This window comes from Solea solea, chromosome 21 (assembly GCF_958295425.1).
Source record: "Solea solea chromosome 21, fSolSol10.1, whole genome shotgun sequence".
NCBI lineage: Eukaryota > Metazoa > Chordata > Actinopteri > Pleuronectiformes > Soleidae > Solea > Solea solea.
The window spans coordinates 2,939,093-2,953,005 of NC_081154.1; the positions used below are offsets into that span (position 1 = coordinate 2,939,093).

The 13,913-nt window shown below is 40.8% G+C and overlaps 1 protein-coding gene across 1 annotated transcript; it reads left to right on the forward strand.

The window, feature by feature from the left end:
• The first annotated feature begins 37 nt into the window (after positions 1-37).
• med24 (mediator complex subunit 24) lies at positions 38-13,016 on the forward strand. Its single transcript, XM_058621070.1, has 26 exons — positions 38-192; positions 592-722; positions 1,467-1,549; positions 1,657-1,695; positions 1,790-1,863; positions 2,308-2,531; positions 2,640-2,751; positions 2,855-3,005; positions 3,282-3,395; positions 4,082-4,135; positions 4,228-4,310; positions 4,424-4,510; positions 4,702-4,801; positions 4,884-5,026; positions 5,148-5,185; positions 5,289-5,371; positions 5,521-5,699; positions 6,170-6,269; positions 6,539-6,714; positions 9,058-9,322; positions 10,214-10,395; positions 10,484-10,577; positions 10,693-10,792; positions 11,637-11,717; positions 11,942-12,090; positions 12,631-13,016. The coding sequence occupies exons 2-26, from the start codon at positions 593-595 to the stop codon at positions 12,745-12,747; spliced, it is 2,958 nt and encodes a 985-aa protein (XP_058477053.1). The 5' UTR covers positions 38-192; position 592; the 3' UTR covers positions 12,748-13,016.
• The last annotated feature ends 897 nt before the right edge of the window (positions 13,017-13,913 follow it).

Genomic DNA, 13,913 nt, shown 5'->3' on the forward strand with positions numbered 1-13,913 from the left:
CCACCCAGTTGTTTCACGCGGATTGATTGGTCCGCCTGCCTCTCCGCCAACCAATCAGCGACATGAATACTGAAAGCGTCACGAAATTGACCAATGAGCGCACACGTATTTTAGGACAACAATAATGTACCTTACATTGTGAAGCGGTAACACTACAAACTAGTGTCGCTGTGAAAAAACTACAAACGTGAGGTAAATATATCACATACTTTTGTTCCGCAGTGTGCTCGAGGTTGCTCTTATTGTGCTGTGTCATTCCAGAATGCGTTCTTCCGCAGCTAGCTAGGCAACTTTATTAGTATACACAATTGAATGACTTCCCCCAGCTAACGGCTAACGTCAGCGTCAAAGCTCATAAGTGTAGCACAGTGTTTTATAGAAATATCCACTTTTAAATAATGTCAAAATACCGCGACCTAATTCACACCGGGAGTTTGTGCGTAATACGACGTTTCTGATTGTTTTTACTGCCAAGTTTTTAATATCATGTAGCATCGTTATGACCGGTGTCGTAATGGACACGACACGACCCCAGCTTCCATGAAGGTGTAAAACCTTGTATTATTTACAAATGTGGGGGCACGTTTGCAGGATGAAGGTGGTCAATCTGAAGCAAGCCATTCTGCAGGCATGGAAGGAGCGATGGAGCGACTACCAGTGGGCGATCAACATCAAGAAAAACTTTCCAAAGGGAGCAACATGGGACTACCTCAATCTCGCAGGTATGTGAAAAGAAAACGGTGTTGTGGTCATTAATTGATGCAATTTAACTTGACCTATGTCAGCTGGGATTGGCACCAGTGCCCCCCTGCTACCCTCATTGGTAGAAGATGAGTGAATGAATGAATGTGTTAAATGTGCTCATGCTCCTGGAATGAAATGCATTATTTTCATTACAGCAACATAGTTTTCATCCATCGATCAATCTCCTGCCACTTTTTCCTCCACCTGAGGGTCGTGGGGGGCGCTGGTGCCAATCCCAGCTGACATAGGGTGAAAGGCGGGGTACGCCCTGGACAGGTCACCAGTCCATCACAGGGTCACAATATAGTTTTATTTAAATTAATCTTAATGTCCCCTTTAAAACATTTTCTTTTAATCTAATTTAGTTTAGTTTTAAATAAATTAATAACTAACTGCACTGTCTCTCATTGCAATTGTCTGACCGATTCTCAATTAATTTTCTTCCCATAAAGTAGTAGTTGTTTTAGGGTCTTGTGAGGGGGGAGTTAAAGTAAAGTGTACCAGGTAGAAAATATGAAAACAAATCAAACATGGAGTTCTTGGCCAAACAACACTTACAGAAGAATCTTAATTTATTGCACTTGAAGCAGTATTTGAGATACACTTGTGTTTAAGAATCTATAAAAAAACTTTATTAAGCATATTCTTACACTTATCAAAATATTATCATGACTTACTTATTAATTATGCCTAATTGTGACTCTGCTGTTTGTTTCTTCCAGAGGCTCTCATGGAGCAGGCAATGATTGGTCCCTCTCCTAATCCCCTTATTTTGTCTTACCTTAAATATGCTATAAGTTCACAGGTAATAAGCTCACAAGAAATAATGTGTAACTGAACCATTTGTCAAACTGTCATTGAATACAGTATATTGGTATATTTGTTGTGAACATTACCTTCCTCTGTCCCTAGATGGTGTCTTACTCCAGTGTCCTTACAGCCATCAGCAAGGTAATTTAAGCTGCAAGACAATTATACCATAGTGCATTTTAATGTAACATACAATTAATTTCAGATGTTATAATAGATCTTTGTTCCTTTTTAGTTTGAAGATTTTTCTCGAGAGCTGTGCGTCAAATCACTGTTGGACATAATGGACATGTTCTGCCACCGTCTCAGGTATGGGACATTTTCCATTGGCAGCTGTGTATCGTCATCATTTTCCTCACTAAATAATATCTGCATTGGGATCTTTCACATTGCAGTGTATTGTAAACTCCTGAATGTAAAATCAAATAATATTAAAGCTGCATGAGAGAAACTGCTCAAAAACATTTGTGCCAAAATAGAGCTAAACCGGTTTCAGTTGCACAAATGTTTACAGCGTATTCTTGAACATGAAACTTTCTTCTTCTTTAGTGTTTTACGGTAGTTGGCATCTGTTACGTGGCTTTGTTCTTTTAAATAGGTATAAATAGTTATACCAAAATGTTGAATTGGTATTTTATGTTAAACTATAAGTCTCTCTTGCTTTCCATGATTCCCTTACTATTTCTATTGTATATTATTATTTCATTTTGTGAATTTTTTTTAAACTGATTTCTATCTTTTCTGACTGTGAAGCTGTCACGGGAAAGCAGAGGAATGCATCGGCCTGTGTCGGGCCCTGCTGGCAGTGGTGGTGTGGCTGCTGCAGGGCTGTGGCTGGTACTGTGACAAGCTGAGAGAACTAGGCCCAACAGCCAGCACAGAGGCCAGTCTGCGAGCCTGCCAGGAGAGGCTTTACAGTATGATGAACTGCAATAAGAACAGAGCCTTGGTTCACATTGCCCGGCTGGAAGATCAAGGTGTTTTGAGGATTTAGTTTGCTTTTGTGTGTATTAGCTACAAAATATAATGGCGATTCTTCCTTTACCAAAGCTATATGAGAGTAACCTGCTGCTGTTCTTCCACAGGATCCTGGAACAATGTAGAGCAGGCAGTGCTTAAAGTGACCGATGGCCTCAGCGTCGTACCTAACCAAACACTGAGGACTAAACTGGAGGAAAGTTTGTCACTAGTGAAAGGGTAAAGATTCCCATCCAATTCCCTGCAAGTGAATCTGTATTCCGCTGTGAAGACCATCACAGTGAACCCTCCTTCTGCTTACTCCCCGTTCTTCCTCGTTCAGTATTCCAGTGATGCTGTCAGTTCAGTGTGAAGCTCCGCTTCATGCGTCCTTCCCGTCAGTCCACGCCTTCATCATGCTAGAAGGGACCATGAATTTAACGGGGGAGACGCAGCCACTTGTGGAGCAGTTGATGATGATCAAGAGAATGCAGGTAAACATTTGAATATTTAATATTTATGTATTAGTCTGTGTTGTTGTTTTTCTCTGTCATGAAAAGAATGAAAACTCTTTCAGAGAAAACGTCAGCTTTTCATGTACAAAGTGACATGATTTGTCTGCTCATACTCCTTTTATTTTTAAATTAAATGTTGCTTAGAGAACCTTTTGTAACATTTGTTACAGAGAAGTGCTATACAAATAAATGTATTGTTGTTTTGACATTAATAAGTCGATGAAGCAGTGTTCTCAATGTATTTGTCTCCCTCAGCGAATTCCTGCTTCTCTTTTTGTCCTGGAGATTTGGAAGGCTTGCTTTACTGGCCTCATTGAGTCACCAGAGGGCACAGAGGAGCTTAAATGGACTGCCTTTACTTTCCTCAAGGTAAGTTTTATTTTAAGTGGCTATCAGTGTGAAATTGGGCCTGTTTCTTGCGATTGGTGTGAGTGTTGGTTGTATTTGTGACTTTTAATAAACAGTAAAAGCCACTATTTAGGGAAGACTACGCTCCATTATTTTGATCAACTTGCTCATGCATGTTCCTGACGTCGTGCCACTGATTTTGTTTGCACTGCCAATTTTCTACATAAGCGCCAGTGTTGATAACAAGCTGTCAGAGTTCACTGTGCACTGTAAATCCAAGGAATTTGAGCAATATTTTGCAGAACTTGACAGACTGAATATATTAGACCCTTTCAATGACCCTGCTGTGCTTTTCATGCAAAGTATGGGAACAGCCAGAGAAAGATTCCGTTATCTTTCGGATAAACTTCCTCTCATCCTTCTCTGTGGAATGCTTACACATCACATTAACAACATGTAAAATAAACAAGATATTTAAGAGTATTAGCTTTGAATTCTGTACCGGATATTAAGTGATCACTACACAAGCAGAATCCGTTGCTTGTTGATTCCCATCGCTCCCGTCTTAGCTCGCTTTGAATGCGTTCTATGGCAGTGATCCACCTGTGCTCTCACTCAGGATCTTTGGTTGACTAACTTTTAAATACTGAATTTTATTGCAAGCTTAAAAACAAGTCACCTGTGTGTTTTTTGCTTCTTTATCCCAGATCCCACAGGTTTTACTCAGACTGAAGAAGTATCCTCAAAGTGAAAAGGGACAGGTAAAGCAACAAATCAAAACAATCATAGCAATAACCATAAACCACCACCACCACCACCACCACCACTTTTAAACATGACATGTATATTCCAGGACTTCATGGATGATGTAAACATTGCATTCCAATATTTACTCAAACTCACTCCACTGCTGGACAAGGCTGATCAGAGATGCAAGTAAGTTTTCCAAAAATCATGCAATCCACCATCTTTACCCTATTGAAAGACCGGCACCATGACATTTCTAATTTTCTGTATGTGTTCTTTTGCTTCTTTTCACTTGACTGTAGTTGTGACTGCCTCAGCATGCTCTTACAGGAGTGTAACAAGCTCGGTCTGCTGTCGGATACTAATACAGCCACCCTCACTTCAAAACGGTATGAGTTTCCAACTGAGAATGAATACCAACTGATGTGTTTGCCATATACACTGTGTTCACACCGTACCCCCCAACCCCTCCTCTTTGCACTCCTCTTTCTCGTCATTTTCTCTCCCTCTCTGTGTTTTTTTTCTCTCTCCTCTGTCCTATCCCTCTCCTCTTGCACCTTTGATTCAGGACCGAGGACAGGGAGCTCGCCCCAAGGCTAAAGACCGCAGAAAATGCTAACATCCAGCCCAATCCAGGTCTGATTCTGAGAGCTGAGCCAACGGTCACCAATATTCTAAAGGTAGTTCACCACGGCCTGATTCTTAAGTGTACAGTAGGACAATAGGAGTGTGAGTTACAGAGTTGTCCTTCTTGACCATTAGACAGTCGATGCAGATCACTCCAAGTCCCCTGAGGGCCTTCTCGGGGTCCTGGGACACATGTTGTCTGGGAAGAGCCTTGATCTTCTCCTGGCAGCAGCAGCAGCCACTGGGAAACTCAAATCCTTTGCCCGGAAGTTTATTAAGTAAGTTGATGCAAAAAAAAAAAGCATAAAATGACTTGAAAACCATGTTATAACCCTACCTAAAGTGTATGTGCTTGCCCCATTGGAAATTCCTGAGGATGATTTTTGTCTTTTGTTACAGGCTTAACGAGTTTCCCAAGCACATCAGTGGAGAAGGATGTGAGTTTAAAGACAGGAGTGACGTCTTCCAATGTGGGATTTTTTTCCCCTGCAATTTAACAACTGAGATATTAACACTCGTCTCTCTCTCTCTCGCTCTCAGCCAAGTCTGCGTCAGTCCGGGCCTTGCTCTTCGACATCTCCTTTCTCATGCTCTGCCACGTGGTGCAGACATATGGTTCAGAGGTAAATTTATGGGACCCCAAACTCACTATACAGTAAATTTGCCTTGGCTCAAGATGACAACATGATATTATTAATCCATTTGGGTCTGTGTCATTTGTCGGTTTTGAGTGCTTTAACCTTATTTGATTCCTTCCGTTTGCCACCGCCAGGTGATTCTGTCGGACCCCAGTCCTTCAGGGGAGACGCCTTTCTTTGAAACATGGCTGCAGACGTGTATGCCCGAGGAGGGGAAGACTCTGAACCCGGACCACCCTTGCTTCAGACCTGAGCCTGGCAAAGTGGAGAGCCTGGTAACCTTGCTGAACAACTCCTCAGAGATGAAATTAATGTGAGTTCAAGACTAATGCAGTGTTTTTATATGTATGTGTGTATATATATATATATATATATATATATATATATATATATATATATATACACGTTGTTTGACTTTTTTTGGAATCTGTCGAGACACAGCGGTGGAACGTAAGACCACTGAATGCAAGTCGTATCAATAATGGGGAATATTAATTAATTATATTCTTATAAAATTAAGAATATAATTATATATTTATATATTAATTATATATTATAATTATATATTATACAATTAATTATATATATATATATACACACACATTATATAGTATATTCATTTATTTATTAAAACTAACTCCAACTGTGAAAAAGTGTTTTTACTGTGTCTCATTTGGTCTTTGTATATTCATTTCAGTCTAATTTGTGCAATAGAAATTTCTTACTTATGGCAAGTCATGCTCTAAATATAGAATTTCCTCTGATGACTATGTGTGGTTGCAGTCAGGTGAAATGGCACGAAATTTGCCTCAGCATTCCAGCCGCCATCCTGGAAGTTCTGAACGCGTGGGAGAACGGCGTACTGTCTGTGGAGGCAGTACAGGTATGTGTTGCTTTCCTTCTAAAATATTTATGAGATTTCATGAGATATCAGTTGCTTATCTAACATCGGTAACCTCCCTTTGACACATTACTCAAGTGAGCATGATGAGTTCTGTGGAAACTGTGGTGAATTGCAACAGCAATGACGTCCCGGATGCGACTTCTCGATTTTTCCGTCGTCCATGGAAGCACTGTGGTCAGAATCCTCTCTCCTTCCTTCCTCTTTTCTTCCTCACTTCTGTCATCTCTTTTCTTTCTCTCTGAGTTTAGAAGATTACCGACAACATCAAGGGAAAGGTGTGCAGTATGGCCATATGTGCAGTGGCGTGGCTGGTGGCTCACGTCAGGATGTTGGGGAGGGATGAAAGAGAGAAACCCCAGACGATGATCAGGCAGCTTGTGACTCCACACTATGGAGAGAACACTCTGCAGTTTTACAACGAACGGTACAAGAAAACACCACACACTAACTCTTTACAACCTCAACCCATGACCAGACACTATGTTTAAACGATCTTTTAGGCCTGGTCAAACTTTCTGCATCAGCTTAGTGTTCCACACATGCATCTAGAGTTGTTCCGATTCCGATACCGGTATCGGAAATGCCTCCGATACTGCCGAAAATGTGGGTATCGGTATCGGCGAGTACTGGAGTCCATGCACCGATCCGATACCACGTTATTTAATAGAGCTCCGTTAGCTCTGACGCAGTTCTTCTTCGCCGCTCTTGAAACAGTTGCGCTGTGCTGTTTTAGAGGCGTGAAGAAGAACGGATCACCCGACACCTGTAGACAAGGAGCTAACGTTAGCTCATCATGTCGGCGGTTTGGCAGTATTTACCAGTTAGCTCCGTTAGCGTTGTTAGCTGCGCTAGCTCCGTTAGCGCGTCTAACGTCAAACTGGAGCGGCCCGTTTATTAAACGAAAAGAGCAGCGCTACAACTAACCAGCGTACCTGTGTCCTGCGTATGTATGCCTCTGTTTTTAAAGTTTAACGTTACTTCAGAGACTCATTTTAACAATCTGGAGTCGAGTAAAAATGATGTCACGCGCGTCCTTTCCCGGTCAGTCGCCATGGAAACATGAAGCTCTGCCAGTGCTGCGGTGTTTGGACCAGAGTGAAAACAAACGTACAAGCTGAAAAACTAAATAACATATCACTGGTAAAAATAAATGATGTCCATTTGCTGTATTCGTTCATATTTTACAGAGGGTTTAACCTGAGCCAAACCTTACCACCAATGATTTATTTATATATGTGTATATATATATATATATATGTGTGTATATATATATATATATATATATATATATATATATATGTTTATTTCGGTCATGTCAGTTAGATCACTCATCATCACACATCATCTTAGTGTAGTTTAAACAATACACATAACCAAAAGGGAAAGCCGGAGAAGCAAAAGCTTATCTAGTTCCGTCCCCATTACCCACAGAATACATATTTTCATCATACAATACATCATTTTTCTTTTTCTTAAGACATTTTGACAAAAACATGTTTCAGCATCAGGTAGCACTCAGAGATGCAGTCTAGCTCTAGACAGTCAATCAGACTCCATGTATGTCAGCTGTTGTTTGGTTACATTTGCTTCCACTGCCGTATCCTCACGGTGTCTACAGATTTCTGTCTCTGACCTTTGTCATACTTTCCTCCTGGGTCATTCTGTATCGATTAATGGTCATCTCTACATACTTCTTTTTAAATACACTCCGTTTCATCTCCTCATCCAGATTATTCCACTGTCTGACACCCGTGACTGATACGGTAAAGGATTTGGTGATGATAATCATATCACAGTCATGCAGGCGTAGTATGATATATATTTTTTTATAACACACTGGTATCGGTATCGGTACTCGGTATCGGCCGATACCCACAGCACAAGTATCGGAATCGGTATCGGGAGGGAAAAAATGGTATCGGAACATCTCTACATGCATCCTTGATTTCACATTTCATTCAAGTTTCAGGCTGTTTTTTTATGTCCATGTTAGCTTTGAGTGTTTTGCTGTACAAGTGTGGGTACAGATGAACTTTACTTTTTTTGCATAACCTCAAGCAAGTTTCCATGGTTACCATCTTTTTTGTCGAGTGCCACCAACTGGACTGGAAAGCGTTGAGAACAGGGATTATGTGCAATTGGTGCATACAGTCCACACAGATTTAAACTGGGAGGGTGTTTGCTTTTGTTCATGTAGGGCAGGGATGTTACTAAATTTTCCTTGCAGCAAAGTTACGAATGTCTCAGTCTATTTTCAATTTTCAAAGTAGGATACTTTTAATACGGAAAATAAATCGTGATCTGTGCCGTACATAAAATGAGTACTGTAGCTGGCACAATGAACTTGTTACCTACATTGCAAGTAAAAGAAAACATGACCAAATTCTCAATTATTAAAATAAATAAAAAGTGCAAACAGAGCTTTAAACAGCCCCTCTCTTCACATTTCTTTTCTACTTCTCTTCTTGATCACAAGACAGTTGAGATAATGTTTCAAGTAAAATAAAACGGTCACTAAATGCCTACATTCCAATTCATCTTTTTGTTTACCTTCAAGTAACGTCTCTGTAGCAGTGTTCAAACACTCCTTCACAACTGTTTTTCTTTTTTTTATGTTGAAGAATGAACCTATTGTTAATTCACTTTTAAACGTCCACACAGACCACATCAGCAACGGGTTTATGAACGCGCAAAGTATGACCAAGGCAGTGCACGTCATTGTCGCATGTATTAACAGTCACATCCTCTCCTCATGCTCTCCCCCCAGCGTGATCATTATGAGTTCCATCATGGAGCACATGTGCGCGTACGTCTTCCAGCAAACGGCCACAACTCTGCGGCCGCCAATGGAGGGCCAGGAGCCCATTCCTTACCGCAACCTGCTGCCCGCCAAAGAGCCCATCCACACGGCCCTCAGCAAGCAGTTCCAGACTGTGCTGCGCAAAGGCTGGGTGGACAGCCGGGCCCTGCATCTCTTTGAGTCTCTCCTCAACATGGGCGGAGTCTTCTGGTTCACTAACAATTTGGTCAAGGTAGGAAGACGAATATGATACAGCTACTAAACATGTTCATTTTCTCCATTAAACATTTGGTAAACGAATTAAAGAAAAACAACAGCCGTCCTAGTGACATCTGTCCAGTCTGAATAGCAGACCCAAACCAAAAGATTATTTATTGTAAGACAAATTATTTTTATATTTATTTATTATTATTTTATTTGTTGTATTGACTGATTCTCAGCTCTACTACTTTTACCACAACCATTTACAGAGAATGACATTTTGTCTGTGCAACAATAACCTGTTTTTCAAAAAGCAATGATCCTTGAATGACTTTTCTCTTGTTCACACAGTACAGAAGTCACTTTGGGTTTGGGCTTACTCACTCACTCATTCACTCCATTCACTCATTCATTAGTCGTTCACTTTTTTCGTCATCACTACCCGCTGTCAGTCTACCTCGGCAGTAGAGCTAATCGATTGCTTAATGAATCGTCCACTATTTTGATAATCGATTCATCGGTCTGAAGCTTTTATTCATTATTAAAACTGGATTTCTGATTGTTTCGTTTCTTTGCTCCACATAACAAATAAATCATTACAAGTGAATCATTTTGGTTTGTGGACAAAAACGAGACATTTGAGAACCTCATTATTTCCATGTTTGACAAACACTGATCAACATTACATTACACAACATTTTTAACGTTTTCTGACATTTCTGTCATGAAATTAAACTATAGATGAATCGATTATGAAAATAATCGTCAGTTGCAGGTCTACTCGGCTGTAATGCATATTGTGTTGCTTGCATCACATGGTTGTATCTCACAGGACGTCCTGGATGAAGGATGAAAACTGAAGTCGAGTCTGACCAACAGATGGATGAAGGTGTGTAACTGGAGCACTTCATCTTTATTTCAGGAACTGCTGAAGGAAACTCGACAGGAGTGGGCCAACCGTGCGGTGGAGTTACTCTACAGCATCTTCTGTCTGGACACTCAGCAGATCACCCTCACTCTGTTGGGGACCATCCTGCCCAACCTGCTCACAGACGCCGCCCACTGGCACAGCCTGGCGGATCCACCCGGCAAGGCCCTGGCCAAGTAAGCGGAGTGTATGAACGTCGACGAGCCGTTATGTTTATTCCCCCTGATGTCGAGTGTTAACGTAACCGTCCTGGTGACTCCTCAGGTTGTCTGTGTGGTGTGCACTCAGCTCTTTCTCCTCTCACCACAAAGGCCAGTTCTCAGCTCGTCAACGAAAAAGGCAGCGAGAGGATATTGAGGTTAAAAAAAAAAAAAAAACTCACAATCTCATTTATTATTTAAAATATTACTTTCAGCGTGAGAAAGCAAGTTTTTCTTATCATGATGTCTAAAATGATTTATTATGGGCCACAGGATTACAACAGCCTCTTTCCCCTGGATGACACTCAACCATCTAAACTCATGCGTCTGCTCAGCTCCAACGAGGATGAGCCTGTAGCCCTTTCCAGTCCAGGTCAGTCTATTAATATTAGCTTTTTAATAAACAGTTGTATTATGAAACCTGTGCTAGTCTGAGCCGGGGATTATGCGAATGCCAAATGGTTTTCAGAAGTAAACCCGACTTTCTGGAGATCCTGTTACCGGCAAGTTGCTTCTTGTAAGCATTTTTCTCGAAGCCCTTTGACCCAATTTTGTCTCAGCGTCACGTATCTGTTTCTTCTCTCCCCTCAGCAGGTTCTTACTTGAAATTAGGCTTTTTCCTTAAAACAACAAGCAACAAGGCCGTAACTGGGAGCAACAGCGTATCTGTGTAAATCCTGACTAATATAAAAAGTTTTTATATTAGTCAGGATTTACACGGATATTAAAAATCTTTCAGTTTCAGTCTTTGACACACCTAGTCTGAGAAATCACCGCAGATGGTGTCGGGGATTAGAACATTGCATGACTTTGTAAAAAAAAAAATATATATATATATATATATCAGCTGATTTTGCCTGGTGAGCTCAGACTTGCCCTTTTTCCTTTGTTAATGCCAGTCATTTAGAAACTGTACTGTAACTACTAAAGAGAAGGCGTGCTTTTGTTTTGATTTGAATAAAAAAAGAAAAACCTGACCTGCATCTTTTTAAAACGAAATTCTCAGGAGGTTATTTTAGGATCAGCTCATGATTATGTAACTTTACAGTGGATGAGACTTTCACAATCTACAGTAAATTCTTTATTTTTGTCACAACACGGGTTACTGGTGACTTCCCTGTTATTTTGTTGCGTGTGTGTGTATAGGGTTTTTAGAAACACCACAGAAAACAAAAAAGAACTGTCATGTGTTTCTCACGTCACACGTTGTATCACAGGCGACCGATCGATGAGCAGTTCCCTCTCAGCCTCCCAGCTCCACACTGTCAACATGAGGGACCCTCTGAACCGGGTCCTGGGTAAGAAGTTTGTCCACCTTTCTTTGCGTCTTGAACCTCTGTCTGGGTCCCATTTAAATGGAAGCAAATCCGTATCATAGTGAGAGAGCTAGTACAGTTGCATAAACACATTTGCCTTTTATTCACTTTTGTATTTTTGGCCAAGTTTATTGGATAACACTTCATTTAAAAAAGTCAAGATGATGTGTGTACCACCTGTTCTCATCTCTCCTCTCCTCTCCCAGCCAACCTATTCCTCCTCATTTCCTCCATCTTGGGCTCCAAGATGGCTGGACCTCACACCCAGTTCGTACAGAGTTTTATGGAGGAGTGCGTCGAGTGCCAGGAGCAGGGAAGTCGCGGGAACATCCTTCAGTTCATGCCCTTCACAATGGTGAGTTATGAGCTGGAAGGGGGGGGGAGGTCAAGATGGGAGAAGATAACCAAAGAATGAAGATTTTTTTGCTTAAAAGTGTAGTGCGTAACTTTTATGAACAAATGTTGGTTACGTTCAAACCTTTGTCACATTAGTCTATACCAGACCTCTGCGTTTCTTAAAAAATAGCGGGGTTTCTTTCTCTTGTTGCCCGGCAACATTCCTGCACTGCGCATAGGAAGTGATTTGTTGTGTTTCGAGGCAGAGGGAGGTATCGGCAATAATATTGCATTAGTAAAGTGTGTGACGTGTGATGTAAGATGGACGGATTGTATGAAAACAAATGTTCTTAAATGGTTACGAAACTGCAGTTTTAAGGAAACAGTTTCACTGTTTGTGTGTGTGTGTGTGCATAGTGGAAGCATGTGATCATTTTTGAGTAGAAGAAACAAACAAATGAAAATGAACTGGAAAGTTGAGGGTTAGAATGCTCTTTTCTTCTGTTGTTTCTAATGAAAAGCTGAAAACTATTGTTTCTCTGTGTTGTCGCATGTGCAGGTTTCTGAGCTGGTGAAGCTGCCCGCTCTGGCCAAACCCAGAGTCGTCCTGGCCATCACTGACCTGACACTGCCGCTGGGGAGGAGAGTGGCTGCCAAAGCCATAGCTACCTTGTGAACAGTGCGTCATCTAACGTCAGTATTGCATAAACTGTATATTATTATTATTATTATTATTGTTATTGTTCAGCCCAGGATTGAGTCAGCAGAGAGATGGCAACACAACGGAATACTTTAATAACTGTTTTGTGCCTGGCAGGATCGTCCATTTAAATGTTTGTTGTAAAAAAAAAAAAGACTTCTGTAAACACATTTTTACCGCTGTCTTTTTAGAGCTTGTTTTCCACACATGAAAAAAAATGTACATAAAATTTGGACTAAAATTTACTCTGAAGATCCCCTTTTTCTTGCTTGTCAATATTTGCATCATACATTGTGTCAGTTGATTGGTCACACACTAGTGAGACGACCACATGACACTGAGTAAAAAAAGGGACCGTGGGGATATCATGTGACTTGATATCAAACATCCACGACTTCCTCAAGGAAACCGGGTGGCAGAAATACAATGACACACACACAGACACAGACACACACACACACACACACAAGAAAAGTCTATTTCACTTTTCGTTGCACTTCTCTACACCAGCCTGCTTTAAAGTCACTGGAATTTCTTTGACGACGCGGAATCATTCGGCATGAGTCACTGCCTGTGTCTGATGTGTCACACAAGACGGCCAGTGAAAAAACAGGAAACGAAATGGATTTCAAAATAAGGCTCATTCAAAGAAAAGAAAAAGATGCATTCCAACAGTGTATAGAATTTATTGATACATTCATAATGCTTTATTCTCAATGGTTACGATCCACAGAAAAGTAAACCTCTCGGTCACACAAAACACTTGATGTGGGATCGATGTATACATTTTAAATTTATGACATTTTTGAGCAACTTATGAGCAAAATTGTCACCAGTATATTTTGCCCTACTCATTTCACAGCACATGTAGACGATGCGTTTTCTTCATCGTGTAAAAATAAACATTTAAAACGAACGGGACATGAAGGCAGCAGACTGTTTTGGTCATTAGATGTATTAGATGATGTGAATGCAACGTTGGCTGATGCCGATATTGTCCTGATCATATCGCACATCCCTGGTATTACATTACTGCAAGACGTGATCACAAAGGTGGAAAACAGAAGGAGAATTTGTCTGTTCGCGGTGTTCTGCTTTGTCCGTTTGCAAACTTGAATAATTATAGGTATTTTAAGCAAATC

What these genes read in the sequence shown, in the direction of transcription:
- med24 (XM_058621070.1), top strand. Translation starts at nt 593, where the DNA reads ATGAAGGTGGTCAATCTGAAGCAAGCCATTCTGCAGGCATGGAAGGAG. An exon ending in GCACATCAGTGGAGAAGGAT is followed by an intron (nt 5,186 to 5,288) that starts GTGAGTTTAAAG and finishes TCTCGCTCTCAG; the next exon opens with CCAAGTCTGCGTCAGTCCGG. An exon ending in CCCTCTGAACCGGGTCCTGG is followed by an intron (nt 11,718 to 11,941) that starts GTAAGAAGTTTG and finishes CTCCTCTCCCAG; the next exon opens with CCAACCTATTCCTCCTCATT.